The sequence below is a fragment of the Papio anubis genome, chromosome X, assembly GCF_008728515.1.
Source record: "Papio anubis isolate 15944 chromosome X, Panubis1.0, whole genome shotgun sequence".
Taxonomy (NCBI): Eukaryota; Metazoa; Chordata; class Mammalia; order Primates; family Cercopithecidae; genus Papio; species Papio anubis.
Window position 1 is genome coordinate 43,377,581 of NC_044996.1, and position 22,981 is coordinate 43,400,561.

The window sequence follows — 22,981 nt, forward strand, 5'->3', positions numbered from 1 at the left end:
TTGAGATTATCTTGCCCTGACCAATTTTGTATTTATACATGCACAACCAGAACATACAGTTGCTTTTACAATAGGGACAGATTCTCTATTTAGAGTTTGATAAAAGAGAACCAAATACTCTATTTTAAAAATGTATAACTTTTCCCTTGGATAATCCTTTATGTAGCTCAGCAGCTAAGTAGAAATGATGGGACAGAGTGGATGAACTGCAAGGTGAGACCAGCCCCTACTAGGAGTGTATAAGCAATATGAAGAGGGAGCAGAGTGGATAAGAAACACAGAGGAAGGCAATAGTTAAGACTGCATTCTCCACACACACACACACACACAGTGTTGGTGCTCCGTTGCTCCCCCACCCTTATCTGCTTAATTTCTAAGTTCTGCTTGGCTTCAGCATGCTGACACGTGCCAGGTGCCTGTCAGTGCTGAGTTATGTTGGGCAGCTCACTGTTTTACTGTTTTAGCTATTCCCTGGTGCCCTAGGCATCATTTTCCTCTTTCCATCTTGAACATCTGCTCTGGAGTGTTATTGGATTATGTGAAAGAATGATGGAAAGATCAGTGAATTGGGGAAGTCAGGAGATGTCGCTGCTTTCTAAATAGTTTTGTGACTTTGGGCATGCAGCTTTTTGCTCTTAGTTACCCCCAAAATCAAATGAAGGATATAGACTAGATGATCTCTAAGCACTTCTAGCTGACATTTGGTTGACCCCATGACTTTAGGGAGCCTTGTTCTTGGAGGACACCTATTATGATTTCTAATATAATGTAGTATTAGCTTTGTCTATTTCATGGGACTGTTTTGAGGTTCAGCTAGGATAAAAGATGTGAAGATGCTTTGGAAACTATTAAGAATCATATGAAACAAAGATGATATGAGTAGTTTAAAGGATTCTTTCCTCCAAAGATACCATATAGTGATAAAAATTAAAATAATTCCATTTAAATGAATGTGAGGCCAATTACAGAGGCCATAAAAACAGATATGCAGTTATACTTACCATAGATAAATATGCCATTTAAAAGTACACAGATCAAGGAATGATTCAATAAACATTGATTGATTGGTTAGGCAGCTAGGCTGTGGGGATGAGGTACTCTACTTTTCTTCCTGATTCCCCTTGTGCTTGTCAAGTTTGAAAGAAACAGGCAGTGGATCATGTTATTTTCTCTGTCACTATCACCCATCCACTCCCCGAAGGTTGGAATAGAACATTAAAACCTGTACAGAAGGGAATGGGTCATCCTGACCCCATGGCAGAGTATGAGAACATGAGGCCGCCTTGCATACTGGCTTGTCAGACTTGGCCTCGCCAGCACTAGGTAGTGGATGAACTGCAAGGTGAGACCAGCCCCTACTAGGAGTGTATAAGCAATATGAAGAGGGAGCAGAGTGGATAAGAAACGCAGAGGAAGGCAATAGTTAAGACTGCATTCTCCGCACACACACATAGTGTTGGTGCTCCGCTGCTCACTCAGCAGTGAAGGCAGCTGCTGTATGCCTTTGTCTTTGTGGTCCTCTTCTCTTCCTCCACCCCCATTCTGTTCTTTCATGTCCTTCTTGTGACCTTTTACTATTCTTTCTTCCTTACCTCACTAGAGTAGAAAAGAGGAAAGCATACAAAAAAGGTGGGGAAAAGGAAGAAGAGAAAGGAAAATAAAGATTAAAAACTTCACAATGAGTTAGTGGAGGCTGGGATCCTCTCTCTCTTTCTCAGTATGACAGACTTGATAATTTTGCTTTGTACCTCACCTTTAACTTCATTCTTTTCTTTAGTTACCTTTAGTCCTCGAGCAGTGACATATGCAAACAATTATAAACAGGCCGCATGATAGGAACCAGTGTCCTACCTCTCAGCAGACTTGCATCATCTAGGACTGGCAGTAGTTTTAGAAAGGACAACTGAACCAGCCTAACATGACACATAAGTTAGAGTGACAACACATGTTTTGCAGTTTATGGAGTTAAATTAATAGATTTGATTGCCATGGAAAGAGGGAAGGAAAAGAATTGCATGACTCTTATACTGAGTATGAGAGAGCTTATTCACATAGGTTGGAAAAGCAAAATTAAAAAATCAGAAACAGGCCCACCAACCTAGGTATGTCCAAAACTAGTACTTTGGTAACCTATTATGACTTCCAGCAGATACAGTTTCAAAACTGTGGAAAGGCTTCAGAATAAGGGAAGGCTTAGCATCCCACTAATAAGGCTTATTAAGTTTAGATAAAACAGATGTTTTTCAGTGGTAGCAGCTCTGAGTCACCAAGATCAAAATGGAGAAAGAAGAGAACAAAAACAAGCTAACACTCTCATTAAAAACGTACTATTTTTCTTAGGCATTTTCAGAACCTGCTTACATTTATACTTAATACTTTCAGTTAAATCCTGTGAATGGAAGCATTAATTGGGGAAAAATTCCTTAAAACTGATTAAATGTATATACATTTATATTGATTTGCTGACATTCTGAAAGTGGTACTATGAAAAGAGAATGGGATTTAGAGGCAGGCGGTCCTGACTTCATATGTCAGCTCTCTTACCTGTTTTTTTTTTGTTTTTTTGTTTTTTTGTTTTTTTTTTGAGATGGAGTCTCTGTTGCCCAGGCTGGAGTGCAGTGGCGCAATCTCAGCTCACTGCAACCTCCACCTCCTGAGTTCAAGTGATTCTCCTACCTCAGCCTCCTGAGTAGCTGGGATTACAGGTGTCCACCACCATGCCAGCTAATTTTTTTTTTTTTTTTTTTTTGTATTTTTAGTAGAGACGGAGTTTCACCATGTTGGTCAGGCTGGTCTTGAACTCCTGACCTCATGATCCACCTGCCTTGGCCTTCCAAAGTGCTGGGATTACAGGTGTGAGCCACCATGCCCGGCCAGCTCTCTTACCTGTTTTTACAACCGTCGGCAAGTTACTAAATCTCACTGATCATCACTGAACCTCAGCTTCCTCCTCTACAAAATGAGTTGTTTTGAGGACTAAATAAGATAATACATGTATAGTACCTTACTCACAGTAGGTACTTAGCAGATATTGGCTCTTTGAGATTTTAAGCTGCTTTTGCTCATAGTACCATGTCTAAATATCTTAGGACCAGTCTTCTAGAGCTTGATTAGGAGCTTTAGGCCATCCAAAGAGGGATGTACCTGAAAGATCCATTGTGGGGTGAGACAAAAATATTAGAAATTATATTTATGATCATTTTAGATAAAATATAAGAAAGTATTTAAACTCCACTAATATTTAACATATGGATTGACCCTGATGCTCTCCTTTGGTCCATGTTGGAGAGTCACTGTCATATACTCTAAATGAGGGATCCTGAGAAAAGTGTGAGATTTCTTGATTTGGTGAGATTTCATAGTGGCATGTACATTCCTTTGCTCACTTTAGGCATATTGTAACATATTTCAGTTTACATGTACCTAGTTAAGTAGATTTCTGGTTCTTAGTACAGGCTGAGAATCCCAAATCCAGAAATCTGAATTACTCCAAAGTCCAAAACTTTTGAGTACCAATGTAACGCTTAAAGGAAATACTTCAGATCTCAGAATTTTGGATTTGGGATGTTCAACTGATAAAATGCAGATATTCCCACATCCCCAAAAAATCCCAAGTTTGAAACACTTCTAGACCTCAGCATTTTGAATAAGGGATATTCCAACCTGTATAATCTTCATCCTGTGGTTTCTTTGCAGGAATCTTCTTAAGCTGTGTGACTATTGTGTGTTGGTCAGCTAAAGCTAGATAAACTAACCCATGCAGAATGGACAAGTGGCTTAAGATTCCTGCAAGGAAGAAAATGGGTTGATGATAATAGTAATAATGCAAGGGCAAGAAAATGGTGAACTAGCTGACACTTCTATGAGTTTCCTCTTAATTTAGCCAAGTCATGAAGTGAAAACAAAAATAATCTAATCAGATCTGACAAGATGTCAGCCCCAAAACAAGAAAGAAAAGATCAAGAACATTATTTGATTTATACCCACTGTCTTCAATAACAAAGCCTACTCTAAGTATCATGCTTTGATATATTAGCCTGTGATAGTAGGACAAGTATATACTTTATAAATATACATATTGAAGATGTGTGCTCAAACTTTTTTTAGTGATAGGAATACTCAGTCAAAACTGTTTGGATCCTGGTGATGACAGATGACATTGTCAGTCAATCCCCATGTGGTAGTGAGGACATGTCCTGCAGTTCTGAAGGAATTCAATGGATTTTTTTTTAATTTAAAAAATAAAATAAAAAACTAATTAAAAAAAAAAACAGCTTGGAGACCGCTATTTTAAATGAGGAAAGTGGTTGCTGCCTATGGAATCTCTCATCTCTCATTCTATATCCGCTGCTTAGAAATTATTTTTCTTGTTTTTTGTTTTGTTTTTTACCTAAGGATTTTGTTATGGTATGAATAGTAGGATAGAGAGTAATATATCTAAATTATCAAACATGATTTAGGGAACTTTATTTCTTGATAAACATTTCTTCTACAGAAGTAAAAGACCAATTCCTGCCCAAAAGATTTAAAAACTGTAGTTGAAGAAAACTAAGAAAATGTTTCAAAGCAGCATATGAATCCCCACCTGCAGGATAATGGAAACTCTTGGTGAAGATGCACCTTACTTGATGTAGATTTGTTTGTGAAAAAAAATTATATATATATATATATATATATATTTCTGTAAAACTCCCTGTAACTCTGAGTCAGTTGGTAACCAGTAAACTAGTAGCAAATTGTAAAACAGATCTTTTCAGAAAGAGCGCTAACCTGCTGATTATTCCTCTCAGCATTCCTACAGCATGATTTTAACAAGTATTTTATACATATCCATATACTATTTAGTAATCTACTATTCTTATATTCTCCATGGCTCTTTGCATAATAAAAAGCATATAGCGGGTATTTAATACTTATTTTGAAAATGAAAGAAAATGAAATGAAAACACCAGGACCTGGAAAGGTAGCTATTATCCCCCAAGATGGCCACATTGAATTCCTAGAGAAGATAACTTGTTTAGTTCTTCCCAAAGCACAGCTTAGTCCTGTGGCTCCCTTCCTTTCACCAGAGCCATAATATGGGGCAGCCCTGTGGACATGAACTTACCAAATAGATGGATGACCAATCAGAGTTCTTTGACAGCCACTACTTATTGAGTAGGTTAGTAAAGGCACTTATGCAGTTATTATTATTTTATTTCTTACAGTCGCTCCATTAGGTGGATACTATTATGATCTCCATTTCATAAATGAGGAAATGAAGGCTGGCATAGATCAAGAGACTTGCCCAAATGTCACACAACTAGTGTGTAGTGGAGCCAGGATCCAAATGTAAATATATCTGACTCCAGAACCCAAGCTGTTGGCCATTCTAATAGGTTATGTTCTAGAGAACTGTGAAATTGCGCTCATTAATTAATGATTACTTCAATTTTGCATTTTTGGAGCTATATTTATTGGCATAAGTCACAGAGAACTGTTGTTATACCTTGGAGACACACTTTTGATGGGTCTGGGGAAATAATACTAATTTGGGATTGTAGACCAGGTTTCTAAATTCCAATTCAGTTCAAGAGGTGGTTCATTCAGTTTTGTAGTATATCCTAACTTAAGAGAACACATGGATGAGATCCCTGGAAATTTTGCCAGTCTGTGTGTTACACAGTCTCTTGAAGGTAGAGACAATCTCATATCTTCACATTTCCAAGCTTATAATTGTTAGTGGTCATATCGTAATCTTTTCCAAACCCACACAATTTTTCTTGCCAAGGCCTTGAGAGCACTGTTGTTATGGTGTACAGTAACAAATGACCCAGTTATATTGAGTTTTAAAGGTGAACCAGAGTCATAAAGAGAAAATTAAAATATTCATTTTACTTTGGCAGATTTTCATCAGAAAAACATAATTTAAACAAAAATAGTTTCTAGTAGTTCATTTCTAAAAAAAGGTAGAGTAAATCTAGAAACTCTGCAGAGAAAGCATTATGTAGACATTTTGTAGAGGGAAATAAGAAATACTTTCTGTATATACAAACGTTTAGCCATCTGTTTCTTTATGTATCTTTTATTTTCCAGTTTTAGCTCTGCTCCACTAAATCAAATTCAGACCCAATTCTCTTAATTTAGAGGGGAGGAATTTGTGGCCTAGGAGGCAGATTCTGATGATACTTGCTGGTCCTCACAGCTGGCAGCTCACAGGGAGTTTTCCCTTCCTGGTGGGCAGCTATGGCTATCTCCTAGAGAGTAGAGGCTTTTAAGAATTCAAGATCAGAGCATTTCAGGAACTTTAAATCAGAGGGCAGTAAGTGATAACACTCTAAAGCCTAAGTGAATCTCATAGGATAGGAGCCCGATAATATATATCAAAACCTACTGAACCTGTTGTCCTTTATCTCCCTCTCCTCTCTCTTACTTTTCCATTCTCCCTTTCTTGCTTTCTCCTTGTTTCTTTGCATGTGTCTCTATTTGAGCCCTAAGTGTCCCCCTTCTTTGTACTTTCTTTGCCTCCTACTTCTGTTTTCAGCTTCTTGCTTTTCTCTTCATTTTTCTTTTTACATATTCCTTTTTCCTTTTTCTTTCTCTCCTATATTCTCTTTCTTTTGTTCCATCCCTTGGTTCTTTCCTCTGTTCCCCATCATATCATATTAAGCATATATATTAAAATTAATAAATGTTAATGTTCATTGCGCAGCAAGAAGGTTTTATTTATTACTGTAAGAGGAAAACCATCTCCCAATTAAGTAACACTGTACATATAGCTTACAGTTGAAACTTTTATTTTGAGTAACAGCCCTCACCAAAATAAGGTACCTTTCCTCCTTCCTTAACCATAATTGTGTCTTTTGTTCTTCCTCTCTACCCTTATGTTTGATGAATAGACACATTTTTACATTTTGTTTTGTGTCCATTGCTTCTTGAATTTTAGAAAGCTAAAATTGCTACTTAGTGAGAAAGAGAGGTAGTTAATTTTTCAGATGTGGGTTTAGGATTCTAGTATTCTGAGTTTCTGAGGTTCAAACATGCCACGTATGCATTCTATTCCAGAAGCTCTAGCAGGGAATGACAGAATATGGAATTTCCTGGTAGTTGAAACCCCTCATGAAGAAACTGCTTTTAGTTTTAGACTAATACAAGTTGAATTGCTTCTCTTTGCCTGTCCCAACAGGGATTTTTAATTTGGGTTTTAATTACTTCCTTGTCCTGAAAAATAGTAATACGTAATATGAAGCCCCTCTCAGTTTGATAACTTTCCAGCAGTTAATCGATTAAGTTCAACAATGTTTTAGAAAGTGAATGAACAAGTGAGCGAATGACTAGACAGAGTCCCTTAAATTATTTCTGTTGCATGCTGTATTGTTTACGATGAGCCTTGTAATATCTAAGGTTTTGCCTATTTTCAGCGACTTTTTTTTCTTTTTAGCATAGTTTCCAGGCACTGTCACAAACTCTTTAGTTCTTTCATAGCTAAACTCTTAATATCTTTTCTTCAAATGTTCATTTTTATGAAAGTACTACATAACATTATTTAACTTTGACAAATGTTAATGCTCCTTCTCAATTAGGTGAGGTGTATTCTTGAGAAGGTGCCAATTTGAATTGAATATATTTGAATTTGGTATGTGAACTAAACTGTGATTGTTTAAAGCTTATCTATCCAATGGGTGATGGAGCAGCTGACTGGTTTTATATGCAAGTGTTTTGTTTTGTTTTGTTTTGTTTTTCTAGCAATATTTAAACATTAGAAAATGACTTCCTATTCTAACAAAGAGAAATTCATATGAATTTACTTACAGGACCCCCTTGTCAGTTCCTTAGACTGCCTAGAATTTAAATTGGCAGATACTACTTCAGTATAAAATGCTTTCTATGGACAGTATTAATATTTTAAAATATTTTACTCCTGCAGATTTCCAGTAGACAGGAAGTCTAGCTCTGTTTACCCTTTGGCTACTAATGAATGCTACTGAATGATTATTTATCATCTTAGATAGAGGTACCACAGGTATGAGATCAGAATTGCCAAGTAAGGCAAGCATTTAATTTTAAAATTTGAAAGCAAATCCATGCAAAGGTGACAACTAAAATGTAGATACTCGAAAGAATTTTGGACTTGAGTCAGAAAATCTTGGTTGTATCCCTACCCTTGTCATTAACTTAGCTGAGTCACCTTGAGTAAGTCACTGCCCAACTCCAGATTACAGTATTCTCTCTAAAAGCACAATTTCAACATTGCATATTCTAAAAAGAGCTTGGTTAAGGAAACCTTGGCTGAGGAAAGCTGAATCTTGTTGTTTTTCAGCTATCCACACCAGCCTGGCAGCTCTGAGGTCAGTCTCCAGCTGTATTTTCATCTTTTTGTAATCTCTTAAATCCTTGCTAGGCTTTCATTGCTAGTTCATTTCCCTAGAAATTTACATGTGGAGACATTGAGGACTTCCTACCTTTGGAATTTTTCTGTGTTCATGAATTTAATGAAAAATTACTTAGAGCTGGCTAAAAAATGCAAGAATCAAAAGTCTTGTTTAAATGTCCCTGTAAAATCAGACTATTCCCATCATGACTAACAAACCTTTACTATTTCAGAGCTTTGAAATCAGTATATTTGAACCTTGACATGGTGAGGCACCATTGTCATTTTATCCCATTCATTGTTCTAGCTTTTTCCCACTAACTCCTTGTTCTAAACATTCTTCTTTTTTTTTAAGCCTAGAATGAGTGAACAACAAGGCTCCATGTCATGAGAAAAGCATTGTAGCCTAATCCTCACTTATGTTTTAGGTATTTGAAAATTTCATTGATTTGAAATAGTTTGAATTGCACTGCAAATAGTTTGAATTTATCTTTTATTGGTCTGCTAGGAAATGAACTAAACAAAATGATAACGTGCCTCAAAGTATTGAGACATTAACTGTATAGCGACTTCAGCATGTGTATTTTTAAAATGAAAAAGCTACAGCTAGGTACAAAATGTGCTTCATTAAAGAAGGTCTAGCACTATATTCAAAAGGTCAGACAACAACAAATATTGGTGTGGATGTGGAGAAACTGGAACTCATACATTGCTGCTGGGAAAGTAGAATCGTGCAGCCATTGTGAGAAATAGTTCATTGGTTCCTCAAAAAGTTAAAGGTAGAATTACCTTTATGATCCAGCAGTTCCACTCCTATCTACCCAATAGAAATGAAAACATACATCCACATTAAAACTTATATGTCAATTCCTTAGCAGCATTATTTATAATAGGCAAAAAGTAGGAACAGCCCAAATGTCCATCAACCCATGAATAGGTAACAAAATTTGGTGTATCCATACAGTGAAATACTATTAGGCAATGAAAAGAATGAAGTACTGATACATGCTACAACATGGATGAAATCTCAAAACATGCTAAGTGAAAGAAGCCAGATGCTAAAGACAATATATTGTATGATTTCATTTATACAGAATGTCCAGAATAGGCAAATCCATAGAAACAAAGTAGATTAATGGTTTCCAGGAGCTGGGAGTGGTGCCAATATTCACTGACTGCTATTGGGTACATGCTTTCTTCTAAGGATGATGAAAATGTTCTAATATTGAATAATGGTGATGGTTGCAAACTGTGAATATACTGAAAGCCATTGAATTATATACTTTAAAAGGGTGAATTTTGTGGTATGTGAATTATATCTCAATAAAAGTGTTATGAATTAAAAACATTAGTGACTGTATTACTATAACTATTTGAAATTATAAAAGCATATTTAAATTACATTTTATGCCAGGACTAGGGGCGGGAGGAATGGGGAGTTAGTATTTAATGGGTACAGAGTTTCAGTTTGGAAAGATGAAAACGTTCTGGAGATGGAAGATAGTGATAGATAGACCACAAATATAATTAATTTTACAGAACTATATACTTAACAATGGCTAAAATAGTAATTTTATGTTATGTATATTTTGCCACAGTAAAAAAATCCATAACCCCTTAAAATTATATTTTGTATTATTCTAATGAATAATGTGTCTTTTACTCTCTTTTTCTTCTTTTAACAGTAAAACTGAAAATGTGATTGGCCTTTTGTTTTTTATGCATACAATTATTCTGGTCTGTGTTCTGGAACTTCTTTCCTGTGTGGGGTTGGGGGGTGTGGGTTGTTACACACACACGTCTTTATCTTGGCTTTGAATGAGAACTTGGAAGTATTTTTTTAAACTTTTATTTGTCAGTAGGAAAATAAAAGAAGCCAAACCATAGGAAATTTACGTCATTAAATTATAAAATAGTGAAATGCTGTTCTCAGAGTATGAATTATCACAGATTTCCTGATTTTCTTGGTTAATCTTGGCTTCTTGAATGGGAAAAACATTTATAATTTTATACATCTATAACATCTCTATATCTTCCTATAAGCATTTTCCTTTGTATAGCAGGATAAAATGAGCACCAAAATGTGGTGCAATATGAAAACGCAGTGGATGAGCTTCAGAATGCAAACAAAGGGATGGGAAAATGAAAAAAAGAAAATTCAGCGTGAGAAAGTCACTGAAAAAGGAATTACATTCTTTCCAAGGCTATGGAACTATGTTATGACCCAAGCAGTTTGTAGAGTCTGAGTTTGTAACCTCTGAGGATTAATCCATGAAAATATTTCTAAGCCTGGCTCCTATCTAGGACATTTGAAGATGGATGTTATGAATACCAGTAGTGCCATTAATATAGTAGGCAATCAGAAGTATGTTTGTTTTTCTTGATCAGGAAGTGGTTTCTTTTAAAAGTACAAGGAACACACACACTCTGTGTGTGTGTGTGTGTGTGTGTGTGTGTGTATTTTCTGTTCCATTGCAGGACGAATTACGGTTTTTCCACATTTTACAGTGGGGTTTTTCTAGAGTTTGGCACTATGATATACTACACTTGATTACAGGATCCAATCAGAGTTGATGTACTCAGAAATTCATTGACATGATTAATGGTCTCCTAATCATACTTTTATTTCCTAGATTAGCCCTATTTCCTGTAGTTTCACAATTTTTGCGTCATATGTTAAATTATCCTTTATAGGGGGCCTGAAATTCTTATGAATATTTTTAGTCTATAATTTGCATTATTATTTCCATTTTTTTTTTTTTTTTCTTGAAGAAAATGAAATTTCGATCTTCCTTTGAATTCTTCGAGTGCTATTCTATGGTGACTGGCCTTCCTAGTATGATCTTTTTTTAAAACAATATTGTGTATATGTGTATGTGTATGCATATATATGTATATACACACATGCACACACACACATATATAATTTATTTTTACTGGCCACCAGCACTAGATCCAGAAACCTTCCTGCAAGTTTCCACTAGTCGAGTTTTTATTCTTCTCAAAAGCAAAATAAAACATTCTTAGATTCTACAAGTAGCAGGGAAAGACATCAGGAAATGGCTGTACAGGAAATGTAATTGATGATTCACTCTTTACAATTGAAGTGGTCACAAGATTGGCTAGCAAACACAATCTATTAAATGAAAAAAAAGGGGACTTCTAAAGGAATTTGAATACATTTGAAGCTTATTGGTACCTTTGACATCTTACTGATTCTTTTTGAAACTCTTACCTTTTTCAAACAATTGTTTGCATTTGAAATTGGCAACTTTCATATCCAGTGATTGCTTTAATATTTGCTTTGTTTTTAACAGTGCCCTTAAAGATAGCCGTTTTCCCCCAATGACAAGGGATGAGCTGCCACGGCTTTTCTGCTCAGTGTCTCTGCTCACTAACTTTGAAGATGTCTGTGATTATTTGGACTGGGAGGTAAGATTATAGAAAAATTTTAAAAGAAAAATAAAGGTAACTCTTGAGGACATGTTTAAAATTAGGCCCAGAAAATAACTCTTTCAGCCCATTCTCTATTGTAATGGAGGTCGAGAGTAATATGGATGAATAAACCTCACAGTTGAACGAGATATAAGTAAATGAGTTTTTTAAAGGACAAAGTGCCACGTGTTGTTATAATCCCCAAACTGAATTTGGTTTTCATTTTTATCCTACTACCTCACCAAAGCACCTCATAAAAGCTGTTAATAAGTAGTAAGAAGGACTGACTGGAATTTATTTCTCCTCTTATTTTCATTCTGGTGCACTCTGGTATAGCCGCCACTAAGTAACTAGTTGGTCACAGGATACATCTCAGAAACAAGAAGAAATAATTAGGATAATACACCATTTGGGGGAATCAGCTTGTGATGATAACAAGGTATTGATTAACTAGAATTAAATAATGTGAATTCATTCTTGGCTACCTTAGTTTATATACTTAAACACTCTAACAAATAATACTAAGGTTATTGGGTATCTCTGTGCATTGCTATTATTAGAGTAGCTTATATTGATCATATTTTTATTCTTCTTTAGTACATGGAGTTGGCTAACATCGTTAGTGAAGTTCAGAGGTTCTCACCATGATTTGTTTTGGTGGCTGGGAGGAGATGTTGAGTGTAGGTCTGTTGGGTCTATGAAATTTTACACACAAACACACCCATATTGCTGAATGCCTGTTGTATTCCAGGCAATGTGCTACATGTATAAAAGTGGTAAGATTTGGTTCCTACCATGAAGCATCTCCTAATTTAATGGCAAGTAAATGTGTATAGAAAGTATGAAGAAATAAGTGCTATGAATGAAACAATGGGAACTCAGTGATAAACATAACATTCTGTCTCACACATACATTCATAAATGGCATTATTGTATCCTTATGACAGATTTTAATTCTGCTGTTTTAGAAGGACCATTACCCATAGTAACTGAACTATTCTGCCTTGGGGACAGATCACTCTCTTCACAGTTTATTAGACTTGAATTTAATTTTGGCTTTGCCCTGGTTCCTTGTGAGACTGAACAATTTACTTACTCCACTGCAATTCAGTTTTCTAATATACAGAATAAGACATTTATAAGGTTCTTCATTTGAAAAAAAAAATCTCTATGATATAAATTATTGTTGTTATACCAGAGCTATTTAAAAAGTTTTCGGGAGTGGGGTGAAAGAAAAAAACCTTTTCTACAGAGAGTACGATGCAGGAGTCCCCTCTGGGTTTTGTGATAACATTTTCTGGAGCATTATCAGAATAAGAACACATCTTAGGATTTTTGCAAAGGAAGAAATAAAATAAATTTATACTGTTTTTCCTACCAAAGTTGGAATGTGGAAAACCTTTTGTAAACTTGACATTTCTAATTTATTCTTTTCTATAAGTTTGTTGTTCTTATTTGACTTTTCTTAAAGAGAAGACTACAAATATTATGGAAATATTCCCTAGTACTTTATTTTTAAATGGTCCCAAATCATGTTCCCTACTTATTAACATATATTATAGTCTGGGTGGTTCTTTTACTGTTTTAAGGCTACTGTTTCCTCTTCTGCAGTCAGATTTACTTTTGCTTTCTGGATTGCAGGGTGTTGTGTATGTAGTAGTGGGGGTGGGAGTGATTATATGGGAAAGCCTGAGATCCAAGGGGGATGACCAAGCTACAAGAACACTTCTGCTCTTGCAGCTACTGAGTTGGAAGTACACTTCTGGCATGTGTGTTTCTGTGTGTGCGCATGTGTGTGTGTGTGTCACAAACATGAACATACTAGTATTATATAAATGTGTGTGCATGTGTTTGGGGAAAAGGAAAAAGGGGAGAATCCAACGGCTGTTACATAGGCATGGTTAAGCACCGAGTATACCATCATCATCCTTAGCCCAGTTAAAGCACTGTCTACGGCTAAAATTAACCTTGATATTATTGGGCTATTATGTCCATAAGATATATCAGCTTTCTGTTTGTTAGGAGACCGGGATGTAAAGCCCTTAAGAAGTAGTACTGTGTACTCTACTATATACTATTTCAAGGCATATTTATCCTCTTTGGTCACCATCTGCCAGCCTGAATTTCCAGAAGATTCTATATTGTTCCTACTTGGTATTGTGTATTTAATATATTTTAGGGGGCTTAAATATTAATTTCTATTAAGTATTATTTCCCTGTTGAAGCAAAAAATACACTCTTTTTTTTTTTTTTTTTTTTTTTTTTTTGGAGACAGAGTCTCGCTCTGTCGCCCGGGCTGGAGTGCAGTGGCGTGATCTCGGCTCACTGCAAGCTCCGCCTCCCGGGTTCACACCATTCTCCTGCCTCAGCCTCCCGAGTAGCTGGGACTACAGGCACCCACCACCACACCGGGCTAATTTTTGTATTTTTAGTAGAGATGCGTTTCACCATGTTAGCGAGGATGGTCTCGATCTCCTGACCCCATGATCCGCCTGCCTCGGCCTCCCAAAGTGCTGGGATTACAGGTGTGAGCCACCACGCCCGGCCCACTTTTTCTTATTTTTACTTTTAATGTACAAGCATTTGAAAGTGAATTGGTCACTGTTAGAATGGCTATGCTAAGAGGAAAAGCCCATCCTTTTCAGTTAGTTCATCATTGTTTCAGGTATTTGGCAGAAGGGAAATTTGTGTACAAAGAGTAAGGGTGGAAATTATATTTTTAAGTACAAGAATGTGATTTGGTCTTTAAAAAATATGTACCTTACTCAGTGATTGAAAATGGAGTAATAGTATTGTGGGAATGATATTCTAAGGGTTATCCTTAATGATTCTGAAAAAGCATTACTAAACACAGAATGCCAAAATAGAATTAAAGGCATTAAAAAATTATATGTTGACACAATTTCACTTCTAGGTACATACCCAAAAGAATTGAAGTGTTGAAACAAAAACTTGTACATGAATGTTCATAACAGCACTGTTCACAATAGCTAGAAGGTGGAAACATCCCAAATGTTTATCAACAGATGAATGGATAAATAGAATATGTTATATTCATACAATTGAACATTACTCAGCCATAAAAAGAAGTGAAGTACATGCTACAACATGAATGAACCATGAACATATTATGCTAAGTGAAAGAAGTGAAACACAGAAAGCCACATTCTGTATGATTCCATTTATATGAGATATCCAGAATGAGCAAATCCATAGAGATAGAAAGCAGATTAATAGTTACTAGGGGATAGGGGGAGGGGTAAATGGGAAGTGACTACTTAATGATACAGGGTTGCCATCTGGAGTGGTGAGAAAGTTCTGGAACTAGATAATGGTGGTGGTTGTACAACATTGTGAATGTATTTAATGCCACTGAATTGTACACTTTAAAATTGTTAAAATGGCAAATTTTATGTGTATTTTGCTACAATAAAAATGGAAAATAAACTTTATACATATACTCTGTTCATAATAGTAATTTTAATTTATCAAAGAAAATTTTTAAAATTAAAAAAGTATAATGAGAGAAATGCAAGCCATTTATAATTACACCATTCTGAGAATAACTACTGTTAACCTTTTGGAATATTTCTTTCCATTATCTTTTTTATATTATACTAAGACTTTTAAAAAATTTTTTCCATTCTTTATCCCTTTGTATCAATAAATCTGCATATTTGGTTACATAACAGATCATATTTAATGTACAATCACTATTTAAAAGATTGTGGAGAAGTCTTTGTTTATGGTTTATCTTTGTATGTAAGTTAATTATATTTTGAATTTCCTTTTTGAGAAGTCAGTCTATATTATGAAAGTATATGCTTCATGAGAATTTTCACACTAATAGGTACAACTTTTCTTCTAAGAATTAAATATCCTATTCACCATAAGTATGCAATTTTAACCTGAAATGTGAAGTCCTGTGTATGTTTATGCCACAGGGGAAAGCAAGGAGATTATTACAGAATTTTAATACAGAATGTTAAAGTCGAAGATAGATAATGAGCATGTTTTATACAAACAGAAGCTTCTAACATAGCAGTGTTCTGGTGGAAGTACAGTTTGAGAATTGACCCCCACTGGTTAAGTGTGTTACTGCAGTGGAATTCCTAATTAAAGGGATGAAAATGCCCGGATCAAAGCAGGAAAAGGGCAAAGTCTAGAAGTCCCAACGCATAGAGGTAGATATGTTCACTATCAAGACAGACATCTCTGTGGTCATGAGGATGAGGAATGTGACCATGACCAGTGGTAATAGCCACCCAGTTTTCAGATGATCAGGAAACAAATGAATTGCTACGCGTCTGGCTACCATCTTACTGTCTTTTTCACTCAAGGTTTTTAAGTCGGTCTGTTTGGGAACTTTCTTTTGATAACATGTCTCTAATTTTATAATGGGAGTTAGTAGGAAAGTAGGATTTACTTTAGACCTTGTTTTAGGAGCCAGAGTGCTTCTGTTTGACAGTGTGAGGGATGTTTGATAAAATGGTTTTAGAAATGGATGTAATTAATTTCAAGTCAATACTGAATTGACAGACTAATCAATAATACTTCCATATGTTCTGTTTCCTCAGAATAATAATTAAAACATTTAAAATAAGTGTTTATAGCCTCTAAAGGAATCTGGTTAGTCATTAAAAATGACAGCCATCCACAAAAGGCAGTAAGGACAAATTAGAGCAGAGGCCCCACCCTTCCAAGAATAACTGATCATAGCCCACATCATGATCTACTTATTGTCCTAGTAGGTATGAGAAGAATGAAGAGTGAATAATTTGGGGAAAAATTTCATTAACTGATAAATTGGAATATCTACCTGCAAGGCTAAAATGGTTGTTAAATGAGGCAAATTGCTCCCCTAGATAAATCTGACATGATACGCCTTGTGTTTGAACACAGAAACTCATCACCATTGTTCTGTGTTCTTCAATTGACATCATTCTCTTAATTCTGAATGACAGGGTGATTGACAGAAATGGTGCTTTGTAAAGAGAAAAACTCATGCAGCATGTTGGAGCCTGCCAAAATGACATAGCCTGGAACTTGTAGAGTTAAACTGTTTGGGAGATATGTTTCCTTTTTAAAAGTCTCAAAGGATATAAAACCAGACATTACAATCGACTGGAGCATGACTTGAGGGGTGATTCTATGTGTGTCACCTCATAGCTGCTCATTTTCAGGATGATATAAATGAATAAACTTTTTGTTTGTAGAAGAATTCGTATAGCAAGTATGTTACCATGATTTTGTGGAAGCTAATGTAGCAATTTGCTGACAGAAGTCAAAATATTTTCTAAATTGTAATCAAGCATCTTTTACTTCTGTGCTTTAGAGACAAGATCACTTGAAGGCATGAATTAAAAATTTTCTCTGTATTCTAAAGTAACTCCTTAGATCAGATTTCAAAAGATTAATGACATTTTCACAAACCATTAGTCACTTTCTCCTATATCTGGCTCCCTGGATCACTGGTATCTCACTTTGTCTATACAGCTGTCACCTGGGCAATACATTGTGGTCCTAAGATAGGCTGTTCCATTAGCACACAATAGGTACACGGAATCAACCCATGCTGGGTGGGGCTGGCCAGCACAGTTCTTGTATGATGCCAAAAATTTGTCCCTGGACTATAAAGGTATACGTCAGGCCCCTGATCTCACTCTGTCCCTAAAGTACCAAAGCATCTGTCATTGTACTTGAGCCTTGTTGGACTCCTGGTACTCAGAAAGCTGTGTTTCACTTTAAAAGCAGCCTCCAAAGCACACCTCTTGAGTGATCACAGCTCAATTCTGACGTGTTCAGTTGCAGTTAATAATAGGGTGCTTTTGTAACAACCTTCGTGAGAGTAAACAGATGAGATGAATAAATTGGCTACCGTCATTATCTCCCTAAAGTTAATGTTCTTTTCACCCTCACTCCCCCCTTAAAGGTTTACATTTTTTAGCTCCTCTTAATGTGCCACTGAAAACAGAGTTCCCATTCATACACAGATGGTAAGCATGACTCATGAAGTCACCCAGCGAAATGACTTCTAGTTGTGTATGTTCTGTTTCCCCTCTTGGTTAGTTTTTCCCAGCTATGATATACATCATGTTTTTTCTCTCTTCTAACTTAAAAAATATGAGCTTCATATATCCAGGAAAATGCTTTTCACAGTACATATTTTCCCAGGGACGTTGAGATTTTTTAATAAGATGTCACTGTCATTAAGATTAGTCCTTTCTTGATGCTCTACTTTAAATGTTTTTTTTTTTTTTTTTTTTTTGAAAGTGCTGTGGAACATTGGGAAAGGAAGGCTTCAGGCTTCTCGGGCATCTAGAAAGAGTTTTCTGGGCATCAACAAGTCAATGTATAAGAAGCCTAGTGGGGAAGCAAGCTGTACAAAGTAAAGTAACTTCTTAGAAGGTGATTTAATGCATACAAATTTCCATTAGCTGTTAGTTCCCTTAGCAAAATGGGCTGCTTGTTAGTCCCTTCTCAGGCCGCCTCAAGTTGTCTCCAGCTTTACTTGCAGCATGTTTATTGGTTGGAGGGAGTTAGCCTCCTCCTTCCCCCGTAATCCATAAACTCCCTGCCCCTTCCCTAGTACTTTTGTTATAACCTAATATTTCATGTATGGTTTGTGTGTGTATGTGTGTGTGTGTGTGTATCCCCGGCATTTGATTAAAAGAATGCTGAATTTTGGGAATAAGGAGACCTGGGTTCTGTTCCTGACTGCCACTGCCCAGCTCTGTGACCTTTCTGGGCCTTAGTGTCTTCAGGAACCTGAAGAAGTTGGACTAAGTGATACCTAAGGTCTCTTTGGACTCTGACAGAATGTGATTCTGTGACATACTCCTTTTTAAAAGATGGCTTCTGTTTCATTGTCCAGAAAGAATGAATCATCACTAGCCATTTAGAAGTCTTAAGAAGAGATCCCTAACTTTTAAAGTGGCCATTGCCAAGTTAAATGTAGGCAACAAAAGTGAGAAATAGTCCAGTTTTTAAGTTGTACCTTCTAGATTTCCTGTTCACAAAAAGAATTCCCTTTAGGAAGAAAAATGCTCTAAGCCATTAATGTCTCCATTTAATTACTGTGTCATTCCTGTTTTAAGTCAATATTATATATTTAAGTCTAAATTAGGCAAATACATTAGAGAGCAATTATTCACTTTATGAATACGTATTTTGCTTTGTAGAAGAACTCACTATAGAATTTTATTGTTTTCCTCTTGACTTTAAGATTAATTCATTTATGTAAACTCAACCCACATGTAACTTTTTAGGAACAAATGTCTTTTATAGGCTAAGTTAAAGTGTATTGAGTCAGACAGTGTACAGTTCTAACGAATACAATTTTATTTTTCTTAATTTCTTATTAGGCAAACAGCATTATTTCCTATTAGGTATGTTTGCTTCTTCCCCCCCACCCACCCTGTCCCCACTAGCCTTTGGAAAGTAAACTAAGTCACATCTCTAGGTTTTGAGAAAATTTTATAACTTTAGTTTTCTTGTCTGTAAATTCACTCCCTTATTCCCTTTTTTAAGAAATGGAAGGAATGTATTTTTCTAACTTTGATAGAAAGCAGGCTTTTTATTTAAAGGTCACCTGTGCTGCCTGAACGTTCCTTGGGAAGCTTTAGGATGTTAAGTTTTTATGGGATGCTCATTATAATTAATCATTACAGAGAATTGGGTTTTTCCCCCTTAGTTGCACTCTGAGCTGTCACTTGTTCTCTACAAAATCTTAGAGTAAGAACAATTTCTTTCATTGCAAAAGCTATATAAACATGTTTGGCTTCAGAGTTTTTCAAAGCACCTCTTCCTTAGCCATACTTTATTTAAAATTTTACTAAAATTTCATGGTGACTATTAGAGAGTTCAGGTATTTTAGAACTATGTGTCAGCTATTAAAATAAATGTTACCAGATTGTTGTTCAGTGGCTTTTGTGAAATAAATTGGCAGGCTTGTGTTCCTGATAGACAAGTAGTCTAAGTCTCCTACATAAATCAAAATTGGCCCTAATTGGTCCTTTGGTAAGCTCTGTAAAAGCCAAGAATTGGTTCATGGAGACTGAACTAATATCTAAGCCAAAGGTGACTAATTTGCAGGGATTTTAGAGAAGAGCAACACATATGTATTTTGGTCAAGGGGACCTTTTTCACAAAGTAACAAGTGGGAAAAGAAGAAAAACTTCAGCTGAGACAGATGATGAAGCAGAGGTTTTAGAGTAGAGTATGTTAAAAGGTTAGTCATGCTCAGGTGATGACTTTGCAATCAATTATCCTTTTTGATTTATGTTTCTGGTATTCTGCTTCTAAATGCATCTCAAAGGATATTTGAAAATAAAGACAGGTATAGGAACTGGTCACATAATGTATGAAAACAGCCTAAAATATAGTCTGTAGTGGTATCTCAGTTGGTTCAGGAGAAAAATATTTTTTATGTCACTAAGATAAGAGTTATCTCTAGGCGGATGGTACTAGGATTACAGGCCATCTTTATTTCCTCCTTTATGCTTTCCTAAAAGGATGCTTTGTTTGTTTGTTTGTTTGTTTTTTAGAGACAGGGTCTTGCTCTGTTATCCAGGCTGGTCTCAGATTCCTGGCTTCAAGTGATCCTCCTGCCTCAGCCTCCCAAGTAACTGGGACTACAGGCTCGAGCCACTGTGCCTGGCTCTAAAAGGAATCTTTTTGTAAGACATATGTACTACTTTTATAAACAGAAAAAAAAATGGATGTTTACAGTTTCTAATGTTTACAAGAGTAAATAATACTGAGCAAAAACAAAAGCTGAATTGCAGCAACACCGTTGTAAAAATTTACAATTTGGCCAGATTATGAAGGGATCATGTTAGATAGGTGTGTACCTTCAGAACTCCAGAACTGCTTTTCAAATTGGTGGGCTGGTTGAAGTGATGCAGAGTAACAACTGTGAAGATTTGATGGGCAGATCGAGATAATATGTCATCTAAATTTTTTTTAATAGTATCAGATTTGGGGAAAGTGGTTTATTAGGATCTGTACAAATCCTTATCGGTTTCTATGATTAAATTCTTAACTTTTCTAGCTCAAAGAATTATCCAAGAGAATAAACTTGGAGTAGGCCTAAGTTTGAAGTATTTCTCTCTTTTATGCTGAATTTGCTTTCACTAGGAAAAGGAAGAGTTTCTGTTTTCAAAACACTAAGCTGGAGCAGGGCAGAAGGAACTGTGGGGCAATAAGTTCAAGAGTGGACCATGCTGTACCATGGGTTTTGTGCTGTTAGGAGATGTAGCACGTAGTTTTTTTCCTCCTAAGAATGTAAGAAACACCAGACTCTGGGTCAGACCCGTGGACAGTCCAATACAGTGTTTGTTTCTGTCCGTGGTACCCAGGGTTGTTTTGTGAGAGAGCATGCATTTCTTCTACGATACCAGCCTCTAAAGGTTAGGGGATGTGCCAAACATCCTAAGCTCCTCTCATTAGGAACAGTGTCCTTTCATTCACTTCAATTGGACTGGCATATTGAGCGTGGCAGGTCAGTCTTATGTGAATGGCCAGTAACTGGATGCTTTGTTAATTGCAAAGCATATTTTGCCAAATGATTTCATCCAAAAAGACATGTCAAACAACTTTCGATTCTTTGACCTCCTGAATTTCTTATGTTATTCAGATGAACTCACTGAAAATGAGTAGAGTAAGCCATGGCCATAATATTACAGGGAAACCCAGCATTTAGTTCTGAAAATGGAGAAGAATGGGACTGACCATGGTATTTGCTAAAACAGGATGCCACCCAAGGAAGTAGAGTGGTTCTGTTGGCCAGGATACAATCGGGAAGATTTAGCTTTGAGACTCAGGACTGTGGAGGTAATTGTGGACCCAAACTGTCAGAGGTTTACATGGAGGCTACTCAACTTAGCCAGAGCACATTTTATACTCATTTATGCTTTTAGCCAAATGGCTGTTTTTCATGTTTCAGCATATTCAGATTGTTGGCTTGCTGACAAGGCTCACAAGTAAAAGTGAGACCCTTTTGTAGCGCTGCTTGTGGATTACAAGGCTAACACTTGCCTTATTAGACAGAGTAGGGTACATTAAGCTTTGACTGTGCAATTACAAGGAATATAATATGGGAGAGGGTACTTTTAAAAAATGCTCTTGTGTTGAGGGTCACTGCATTAGAGGATGATAGTTTTAAATGAAGCCACATTTCTAACACGGGACTAGATAACAAGGATAAATGAAATCTGCAGACAGTCTCAAACCTTCATTTTAGCCATTATTTATAATCTCTTCTCCTACCAAACCTTTTACTGTGTAGCAAAATTGATTAATTTGTGTGTACCTCTTCTTTCTGTGACCACGTGCTGTCTGATAGAGGAGTGAAAAAATAGAAAAATGAACAAGAGCTGAAAGAGGATGGGGCTGAGGCCAGGTGGAGCTGGGGATACATAATCCCTAAACTGGATAATCAACCCCAGAATAATCAAGATATATTTTAGGGTCTTAACATTAATCTTGATATTTAATCATTCTGAACAATGTTAAAAACAAAAGACTGTATAATAGCATTAATAAAAATCACTTGCTATGGAATGGTTCAGAATAAATATGGCTTTCTTTTTAGCATGAAATATGAATCCGTTGAACTGGTCTTAATGTTCTATCAGCACGCACAAATACAGCTCTGCTTAATTCCATATCCTCTTATCTATAAGTCCTACATTTAATTTACTACCATTGGAGTTGATTTATAGCTTTGCTTAGCAAAAGTACAGTCTTGATTAAAAGAATATTATCGCAATTGATGGACCTCGAAAGCATTTTTTTCATAGACCATCTAGTAATTTTGAAAATGACCTGCAGACCCATAAGGCTAGATTTTCAAGTTTCCAGTTTTTACCGAAACTGGCTGGACTTCAAACAGTGGCAGGATTAGTTAGGGGTATGTTTAGTGACATAGTATTCCCACATGCGGCCCCCTTATCCATACTTAGAAAGTTACTGTGGTAGAATTTTAAAGATCTGCTTCGGGGAATCCCAGTTCCCTGGTTCGCTGATCATTTATCTAGTTTTATAATTGCAACTATAGCCTTTGTCTCTTGGGATATTGCTGGGCCAAAGGATTCTCCAATATGTATAAGGGAGGATTCAATTATTATGTATGAGGGTTACATTTTGGAGTTGTAGCTGTGACAGATGCCTCCCTGAAACAATATGGAGTTAGTT

General features: G+C 36.1%; 1 protein-coding gene across 4 annotated transcripts in view; it reads left to right on the forward strand.

Annotated features, from left to right (window-relative positions):
* AMMECR1 (AMMECR nuclear protein 1) overlaps positions 1-22,981 on the forward strand; it is a 130,009-nt gene that overhangs the window by 98,161 nt on the left and 8,867 nt on the right. For all 4 annotated transcript variants that reach the window (XR_002519439.2, XM_009198102.4, XM_021932523.2 and 1 more), the window contains one exon: positions 11,668-11,782. Coding sequence is in view for 3 of the 4 variants with exons in the window: in XM_009198102.4 (XP_009196366.3) it covers positions 11,668-11,782 (115 nt within the window). In the remaining variant the exon portion in view is untranslated. The remainder of the gene's footprint in view (positions 1-11,667; positions 11,783-22,981) is intronic.